General features: G+C 34.5%; 1 protein-coding gene across 1 annotated transcript; it reads right to left on the bottom strand.

Annotated features, from left to right (window-relative positions):
• Positions 1-4911: 4911 nt before the first annotated feature.
• On the bottom strand, positions 4912-9558 carry LOC112009979 (scopoletin 8-hydroxylase). Its single transcript, XM_024042339.2, has 3 exons — positions 8984-9558; positions 6142-6487; positions 4912-5364 (listed from the first exon to the last, which is right to left on the bottom strand). Exons 1-3 carry the CDS (start codon positions 9481-9483, stop codon positions 5113-5115), a joined length of 1098 nt encoding a protein of 365 aa, XP_023898107.2. The 5' UTR covers positions 9484-9558; the 3' UTR covers positions 4912-5112.
• Positions 9559-9916: the final 358 nt, after the last annotated feature.

The following is a 9916-nucleotide window of genomic DNA, read 5'->3' as shown; positions in this document are numbered from 1 at the left end:
TAAAATGTTAATATTCAAATAAGACTTTGAAGCATCTCTTCATATGTTTCCATTCATTTGATCTGTTCATGAACTGTTAGAATTCAGCTCGTGAAAAGTTCATTTATATTCGTTTGTTTAGCAAACATGTCAAATTCAAACTAAAGTTTAGGCTTGACTATTAAATAAGCTAATCTCAAAAATAATAATGTGTTCGTTAACAAGAGGCTTGATTTAACTATATAATATTATATTTTTAGGGAGGGGCTCATCTCCGGTTTTATATCTCTTGTTTCCTCCCATTTTTAAATGGATGAATGGCACATGGAAAAATAAAAAAAACTCCTCCCATTTTTAAATAGAAGAAACACATGGAAAATAACTGATCCGACTATTAAAACGCCAACATGAAAAAAATACAATAGTGACCTAAAAAAAGTAATTTCCTCTTCTCTCTCCCTCTCCTCTTCACTCTGCAATTATGCAGCATCACCAAGACAAACTGAAAATACAGCATAAACTGAAAAGCCAAGCCAATCACTCTGCAATTATGCAGCATCACCATGACAAACCGAAAATACAGCATAAACTGAAAAGCCAAAATCCACAATACTAGCCAAACTGAAATCCCAAACCATTGGTACAAAGCTAAATCTCACTATTGACAGCTCTATCATATGCTTGCAAGAAAATCACTTGTTTTCTGTTTCCGATTCTCCAATCAGGTTGGAAACCAGTGAGCTTGTCGTCCTTGTGGTTTCAAATCTCAGAAGAGGGGTTTTGTATTTAGACTTTGAAAAAATTATTGTTTTGTATTTGGTTTCAAACCTCATCATGGGCCAAACATAGTGGTTTTTTTTTTCATAGAAGATATGGTAATGTTGGCTTTGGGTTTGCTGTAAACTTGTATCATTTTAATTATTCTGGGGTTTTCTAGACTGGTTGAAATTTTTTAAAATTTAAAATTTTCATTTTGGAGGACAGATTTTAAAATTTTAGAAGGGGGGCGGGGGGGGTGTTGGGGGAATAAGGAGATTTATGCTTAATTTTATTTTTTCCAAACCTCCGTCTGAGTCTTTACTACTGAACTTTGAAGAGCAAAGCAAAGAGAATGAGAGCTGTGGGAAGTAGCTGGAGGCAAGTGAGAGTATTAAAAAGCCGTGACAATTTTGTCTTTTCACAGCAATAGGCGTTTTCACACTTGTTTTCTCTTTAATTCAAAGAGAAAGATTTTTTGTGGGCCCAGGTGGAAAATGCTTGGATCCCACCAAAAAATTTCATCACATTTTTTCCTTACCAAACAACACCCACTCTTATTTTCTCTCCTTTATTTTCCATTCACCCTATTTCACATCCAACCAAACATATCCTAAAAGCTTACCCACGAAATTTGTCAGATTTCGATTGTCATATTTCACATCTCTCTCTCTCTTTGCTGAAATTAGTCATTGTTGAAGTTTTTCAGATCTGCATGTTTTTTTTTTTTTTTTTTTATAAACCTAAGTCTCTAACTATTCCCCAGGTATTATTAAAACCACGTGGCATGGTAACCCACTCTTCTGGACGGCATACCCAATCCGACCCTTCAATAAAAAAGTATCTACTTTTCCAACTCCTGTTGGAATCAGGCATGTCAGACACAAGTCTTAAGTCCCTCTCTCGAATGGAAAAATGATAAGTTCCTTTAGATGAAGCGATATGATGGGGTCCATAATAGTAAAAGAACTCGTCAAGGGAAAGCTGACGGTTCCCACCACTCAGTTGACCCCACAAAATCTTCACTCCAATGAAAGTCCTCCAAGCATTGGGGGCAATTTGGCTGATGGACAATCCCATAAAGTCAACCAGTTGACGGTGTAAAGCCGTCAATGGTAGCCTTAATCCGGCAGCAAGGACGGCGTCATACATGTTGATGTCAGTGGTTAATCCAGTATAGCATTTTTCCTTTTTCCTAGGAAGATGGATTGAGATATGGTTTGGGATTTGGTAACGGGCGCGTAAATCCTTGAAAATCCTATCCCTCATTTTTGGCAAAAATTTGTTGACGGCCCAGTCCTCAGGAAGTATGAAGGGATGGTTACCTCCGGGACTTACTGAAGCCTCTTCATAGGATTCCCCGTCACTTTCATCCTTATGCTCCTTTCTGTCACTTTCCCCTTCACCTTCAACCTCACCTATTACTTCCTCCTCAACTCCCTCAACATAATCTTCCATGTCATCCTCAGGAGACCGGGCTGACATTTCCCTCTCAGACGACCTCGAAAAGCCAATGGACTCTTGACCTGAACCAAAAACCTCGTCGTAACCCGCTCCTTTGCGGACTAACGACTGTTCACTCGATGTGTCACTTGACATCTGACTACCTACAAGTAATGGATTCATTCTACGTATCGAAATTGATGGCCTCCCTAAGAAATTGTTTAGCTAGAGCAAAAATGCAAAGAAAGAAAAAAAAAAACTTATAGGTGAATGAGCCTTTCGAAAAGCGACGGTGTTAGCAGTTTGACAAGTCAACAAAGCTGAAGAAAGAAAAGGCGACGAGCTCTCTCTCTCAATAATTAGCAAGGTTGAAATGGAGGAACAAGGAGAAGGATGATTTATATATAAGAGGAAAAATGTGCGGAAGACGAAGCGATGCCCTCGTCCAGAAGCGGAGCCAATGAGAACGCACCACATGTCCATTAAATGAGTGGTGACTCGAGGAAAAAACCCATAAATGATTTTCTCGCTCCCTTGGACCATAAGATAATTAACCAGTAAAAAACTCAACTCCATAACTCGGTAGTTTAAAACAATGGGGATATGAAGTAGGGGGAAGCTGATAAGGGCAAAAAATAATGCTTACTCATGTTAAGGCATAAGCCAACAGACATAGCTAAAAGCTGAGGGTTTCAGGTAGAGTCATCAGCTTTCATTAGTAAAGGTTGCCAAATAAAGATTTGATTGGGTTGCCGAAGGGAGTCCGCAAAACACACCTAAAGACTGACACCACCAATAAGCTGGCGACAATTGGACTGAAGGGAGTAGGATGAAGCTGACGACCCTAAAGCTGACGGCTTTAGTATAACCTTGACTTGGCTATCACGCATAAGTATATAAGGAAAAGTCTTGTATCTCACGTTTTCTGTTAATTTCCTACAAGGAAAGGATTCCGCAATAGACGCTCGTAAGGATTCTTAAAAGGAAAAGGCTTCTATCCCAAGGAAGAGAGGTCAACCTTCTACTACTATAAAAACCCCAATACCCTCACAAACCAAGGTACGTATAATCAACCCTTCTCTAGCACTCTAGAGTAGTGAGAAATTCTAACTTGACATTCGGAGGGTATTTGACCGGCACCACACCGGTGATCTTTGTTAAGTCTTCTCCTTTTTGTTGTGCATGTGTATTTCGAGTGTATGAATATCGTGTGGCTCACTGGTGGTTTTTTTGGCATCATCACTTTGTAGCATTGCTGACACTCTAAAGCATAGCAATCAATATGGTAGAAAAGAATCTAGAGTTTGGAATCAGTGTTACTGCTGATATAATCAGTATCAATGCTGTCATCAGCCTCAGGATAATATATTATTTGCTATCTAGAGCTTGGATATATAGAACTATAATAAACAAAATTTATCCCTTTTTTAATGAGGTTAATTGAAATAAAGTTTTTCTGAAAATACAGAGAGTAAATGAAGAATATACAATGTAGAAACCTAGGATTTCTTAAAGAAAACAGAATAAAACAAGCTACAGAAATGTGCAGCAATCAACTTATAGTCCATTACTTATTGGTTATACAAAAAGCTGTGTACGATATCTTTCAGAGGGGAAAAAGAAAAAAGAGCTCATTGTCAAGCTTATTACAATTGACACACTATTCCTATTTCATTATTACATGAAAGGAGTTCTTTTTGGAGCATGACACAATAAAAGGAGTAGTGAACTGTGAACCACTTCAAGATCCTTATTTAACTTCAACTTGACACGCTATTCTTATTTCATTATTACATGAAAGGAGTTCTTTTTGGAGCATGACATAATAAAAAGAGTAATGAACCACCCCAAGATCCTTATAGTTTAATGGTATTACTTGATTCTTTTACAAGGAGAACCAATATTTAAATCATCCTTCCTGCACTTATTGCAACAAAGGATTTAATTGATGATACATAAGATTATAACTGATGCTTATAAAGTTAAGACTTCATCATTGATAGGGAATCAAAGAATGGTGAACCACCCCCAAAATCCTTACAATTTAATGGTATCACTTGATTCTTCTACAAGGAGAACCAATATTTAAATTGTCCTTCCCACGCTTATTGCAACAAAGTAGTTAATTGATGATAAGATTATAATGGATGCTAATAAAGATTTATTTTAATGATAGCTCTTTATCATTAGATCATGACATTAATAGATTTTTGGTGTAGGTAGGGATTGAACTCCAAATCTTTTATTCAACTATTAAAGACTTTACCAGTTACGTTAACTAGAACCCATTGATGCTAATAAAGTTAAGACTTCATCATTGATAGGGAACAAAGAGTGGTGAACTACCCCCAAAATCCTTACAATTTAATGGTTATCACTTGATTCTTTTACAAGTAGAATCAATATTTAAATAGTCTTTCCCACTTTTTTTTTTGAAAAGAAATAGTCTTTCCCACTTATTGCAACAAAGGAGTTAATTGATGATAAGATTATAATTGATGCTTATAAAGCTAAGACTTCATCATTGATAGGGAACAAAGAGTGGTGAACTACCCCCAAAATCCTTACAATTTAATGGTTATCACTTGATTCTTTTACAAGTAGAATCAATATTTATATAGTCTTTCCCCACTTTTTTTTTTTTTGAAAAGAAATAGTCTTTCCCACTTATTGCAACAAAGGAGTTAATTGATGATAAGATTATAATTGATGCTTATAAAGCTAAGACTTGATCATTGATAGGGAATCAAAGAGTAGTGATCCACACCAAAATCCTTACAATTTAATGGTATTACTTTATTCTTTTATAAGGGGAATCAAGATTTAAATTGCCAATTATTGCGACAAAGAAGTTAAAAAAAGAGAGTAGTGAACCACAATGTGGATCAGTAAAGTCACATGGAAGTAAATGAGAGTTTGTGCATCAAGGATTAATCAAGCAGAATCAAGCTTAACGAAATCAAGAGACTTCTTTCCATCATGAGCTTTCCCAAAAAAGTTGTCCATGTATTCCTGAAGCACAAACTCCCGATAGCGAGCCACCCCATCTATTTCCACAACTTGAGGCAGAGGCCCTATCTTCTCAGTTGGTTTAGGGATGGTAAATATTGGGATTGAAACTCTTGATTGGGTGCTTGTAGTACGAACTCTATGTTCAGCACTTCTGTACCGTCCATTGCTTAGTATCTAACAAGGAACATGTAGAGAAATTAATGGTTAATTAGGAGTTAGCTGGGACTACACTCCATTTGTTTTCAAATTAGCATTAAATATAAAGTATTTAAAGACACAATAAGTCTAAAGATACAAAACTTAAATAAATAAATAAAAAATCTTAGCACAAAGCCACAAACACGTTTTTTTGGTCCCTAAATTTTGACCATATTTTTAATTTGGTCGTCAGATTTTTACAACTTCCATTTTGTTCCTTATATTTTTAAACTTGCTGTTATGTTAGATCTTACCATCATCTCACTTAAAGAAAATGCTTACATGGTTGACAATAGTTACGATTGTAATATTAGGTGTTTTCTGTAAGTTAGATGACAATAAGGACCAAAATAACAAGAAGTTTAAATATATAAGGGCCAAAACGAAAGCTCAAATTTGAGGACCAAATTAAAAATAGGTCCAAAATACAAGGACAAAAATGTATTTATGCCATAATTATTTTTATTAATAAAGCAAGTTATTGACCTTTAGTTTTTGAAAAATTCTATAGATACTTCAAAATCTCACAACATTTTTATAACATTCTTGTTTTTAATTGTGGTAGGTCCTAGTTTAATATTTTGGAGACCTTATATAGTGGCCTAACTTACCTAAGCCTAGAGTCGCCTGCTCCTCTAGCACCGAATTGCATTAAAACAAATCAGTGCTAAAGAAAATGTGTCTATTTGGTAATAATTATTTTAGTAAAACAAATGAAGACTTGGTAAGAAGTTTAAATTTAAGAAAATGAACCTGTAACGTATCTCCAACGTTGATGACCAGTGCACCGGGGATAGGTGAGATCTCTATCCACTCTCCCTTTTTTCCTGCATCTATGTCTTCTTCAACTTTCACATATAAACCACCAATCCCATCTTGTAGTAACACAGTAAGTGTGCCCATATCTGAGTGTCTTCCTACACCAACTGTGAGCTCTGGGTTGGGGCATGCCGGATAGAAGTTCAGGTTAACCATTTTTAAACCAATGAAGGCATCAATTCTTGAATCTTCTACTGTCACTCCAAGTTTCCCAAGCAAAATCTCCACTAATTTTCTTACCATCTTGATTGATTTGTTCAGGAACTCAAGTGCCACGTCCCTAAAAAGAGGAAGTAAGAAAACTTTAGAGATGATTGTAGGATTATATCTCCTTAAAGAGAATTTTATGTGACCCACATTTGAGTGAAGATGAAACTCATTTCTTAAGTTTCTTATTTCATGTCTTAAGTTTCCTATTTGTGAAAGTTACATGTTAGGTGTAACATCTTTTAGTAACTCTCAATTGGTATACTTTTTTTGGTTAATAAAACCCCATGAGTTACAGTTTTTAAGTTCCTTGATAGAAGGAGAGTTATGAAAATCTTCATCTAAAAAGGTCCATAGTCTAGCCTATATATATAGTTTGTGTTTCCATTAAAAGGATGTGTGAGGTAAAGGCCAAAGACTAGAAGACCCTTTTATATACACTATCATATAGTGAGTCATCTTTTTCTCCAATCACTTAAACAACTATGATTGGAGGTATGTTTAATTTATTCCGCAACTCTAAATTTATCTTTCATTTGGTATCAGAGCCTCCTTCATGCTATGTTGTTTAGTAACTTCTTCATTCATAGGTTTTTCTATGATTTGGCTAAATTTTTGATACACATATGGATCTAAGGATATAAAGTATTTGCATTGCATATTCTTTTGTGTTGGGACCTTTTGGCTAAATTAACTATGCCATCAAAATTTGGCCTTTTAACCAATGTCAGTAAACCCAGTTTTAAGAGGCATGGAATAATGTTAAGTTTTATGCCCTTTATCTCATGTATGGGTCATAGCATATAGTGTTGAAGCTTATCACTAAAATAACATATACCATTGTTTGGTTTGGATGACTTTAATATGAGACAGTTTTAGGATATAGGCAACTATCTATGGAAAAAAATTATTCCTTTTGCATTTGGCATTGGCCGAATGTTTCTATGGAGATCATGTTTGGTTTTTCAAATTTAAGCTTCTCCTGAAAGTGGACATTTGTCGTGATAACTTTGCATATAGATTATTATGTTTCTTTGATTGAAATAAAACATGGCTTGGGCTAGTAGAACTTATATTGTCTGACTTACATATAGTGTGCAGTGATTTTATAAAGTTTGTGACTATATATGAAAATTTGATCATTATATAGTTAAAATTTATTATATTTTTAGTGTATTTACAGTTTCTTACACTTATATTGTCTTTAAATATCATTTTATGGTTTATTTCAATTGAAATGATCAATATGACGTTTAATTTATCTTTATGATGTCATTTGAAGGGTGAATATCAAAATGACTTAAGAATATCCATAGCATCTTAAGCCGTAATGATAATCACATCAAGTTAATTTTTATAATACTTTATTAAGTATAAAGACATCTAAATTGTAATTAATTTGTGAAAAACAATAACTTGGCCCATAGGGAGGTTATTATTTTTATGATTTAATTGGAATAAGATGATGAATTAGGCATTAAGAATATAATTTTCCTAGGCCCATAGGTATGGAAAATTTTATTCTTATTGTTTATATTTACTAGTCTTTTTAATAAAAGTATTTTAGTAAATTCATGTGTGATGCACCTCTACCTATAGGAAGGTTATAATTTATTACTAAATTGACATTGGTTGATTTAGAATTAAGGTTTATATTTCATAGCATTAAAATTTATTTTTTCTTGGTTATTGCAGCAATTCTTACTACTTATATAACTGATTCTTCACGTGTTCCAATGTTAAATGGTGACAACTATAATAACTGGAAAGAAATTATCATATTTTCATTAGAATGCATGGATCTTGATTTGGCTCTTCATGTGGATGAACCACTCGTCCACACGGAATCAAGTGCATCAAATGATAAAGTTGACTATGAACAGTGGGAGCAATCTAATCGCTTAAGTTTAATGTTCATAACAGCCCATATAAATAAGAACAGTAGGGGTTCTATTCCTGAATATAATAAGGTTAAGGATTCTATGAAAACCATTGAAGAATAGTTCATAAGATCTGATAAGGTTTTGGCAAGCATCTTGATGAACAGGTTTTCAAGTAAAACTTTTGACTATTCTAAGAATGTTCATGAGCACATTATGGAAATGAGGGACATGGTTGCTCAACTTAAAGTCCCTAGAAGTTCAAATTTTGAGTCATACTTATTCCATTTCATACTGAATTCTCTCCCCTTTGAGTTTGGTCCTCTCAAAATATCTTATAATACATATAAAAATATATGGTCATATATTGAGTCATCTTTTTCTCCAATCACTTAAAACAACTATGACTGGAGGTATGTATAATTTATTCCACAACTCTTAATTTATCTTACAATGATATGTAACATAAAGTTAGACAATCTCGTATCCAGTGCACTTGTGTCAGTCTTGTATCTCGTTTAAGTAACATTAAAAAGTCTAACTTCAACTAAAAAAGGTAATAACATCAAAGTGGTATAAGATGTGTATAGTTGGTTAGATCAAAAAGGAAACTTTTGGTTTGGGGGATCGGAGGAACACAATTCATGGTACTACTCAATTAGGGTAAGAGTAAATATAGAAAATCTTACTTGCACTCCTTTGGCCAATGATTAAGAGCATCAGCATCATTGGTATATATCATGCTAATATAGTCTTTCCACTCCAATGCTCTCTCTTTCTCTGGCGCAAAGCTTGTTCCATACTTCACGTTTGGGCTGGGGCTCACATCTTTGCAGTAAATAGCCTTCTTCTCAGGTGGTTGGGCAAAGAACTTGTGTGCCACATCTTTAAGAGACTCAAGCAATTCCACAGGCACGCCATGGTTCACAACTTGGAAGAACCCAAGTTTCTCAGCAGCACTAGCAATCTCTTCCTCCACCTGATCATGGTTAGGCCCATCAAGCTTTGATAAATCAATTGGAGGAAGTTCATGTGACATGCCATTTTGATTGTCTATTCTCTCTTGTTGTGGTTGAATGTATTGGTCAGGAACCTTAGATATGCCTGAGTCCACTAAGCCTTTAACACCATTGCCATCTCGAACAACAAAGTCAAATAGTGAGTTTCCATCTTTGAAGCTTGGAGCCATTTTTTTAGGTGTGGATCTAAGGGTTCAAGGTTTGTCTATGAGTGTTGGATATTATAGGCGTGGATCTAAGGGACTTGTGTGATGAATTCAAGTGTTGGATATTATAGGTGTGGATCTATATATATATATATATATATAGATCTATATATATATATAATTGTGTGATGAATTCAAGTGTTGGATATTATAGGTGTGGATCTATATATATATATATATATATATAGAGGTGTATATATATATATATATAGGTAAAGCTCAGAGAAAGTCATATTAGAGTCTAATTTTGTGCCAAACATTTAGATTTATGTGGGGACAACACTATAATTATCCTTTTAGGTGTTCAATTCAAATCTGAATCTATATCTATATATTAATAGAGAGCTTAGAGAAAGACAAATTAGAATTACAAATTAGAGTCCAGTTTTGCACCATG

The sequence above is a fragment of the Quercus suber genome, unplaced genomic scaffold (genome assembly GCF_002906115.3).
Source record: "Quercus suber isolate HL8 unplaced genomic scaffold, Cork oak 2.0 scaffold_330, whole genome shotgun sequence".
Lineage (NCBI taxonomy): Eukaryota > Viridiplantae > Streptophyta > Magnoliopsida > Fagales > Fagaceae > Quercus > Quercus suber.
This window is presented reverse-complemented; position numbering and strand designations above follow the sequence as displayed.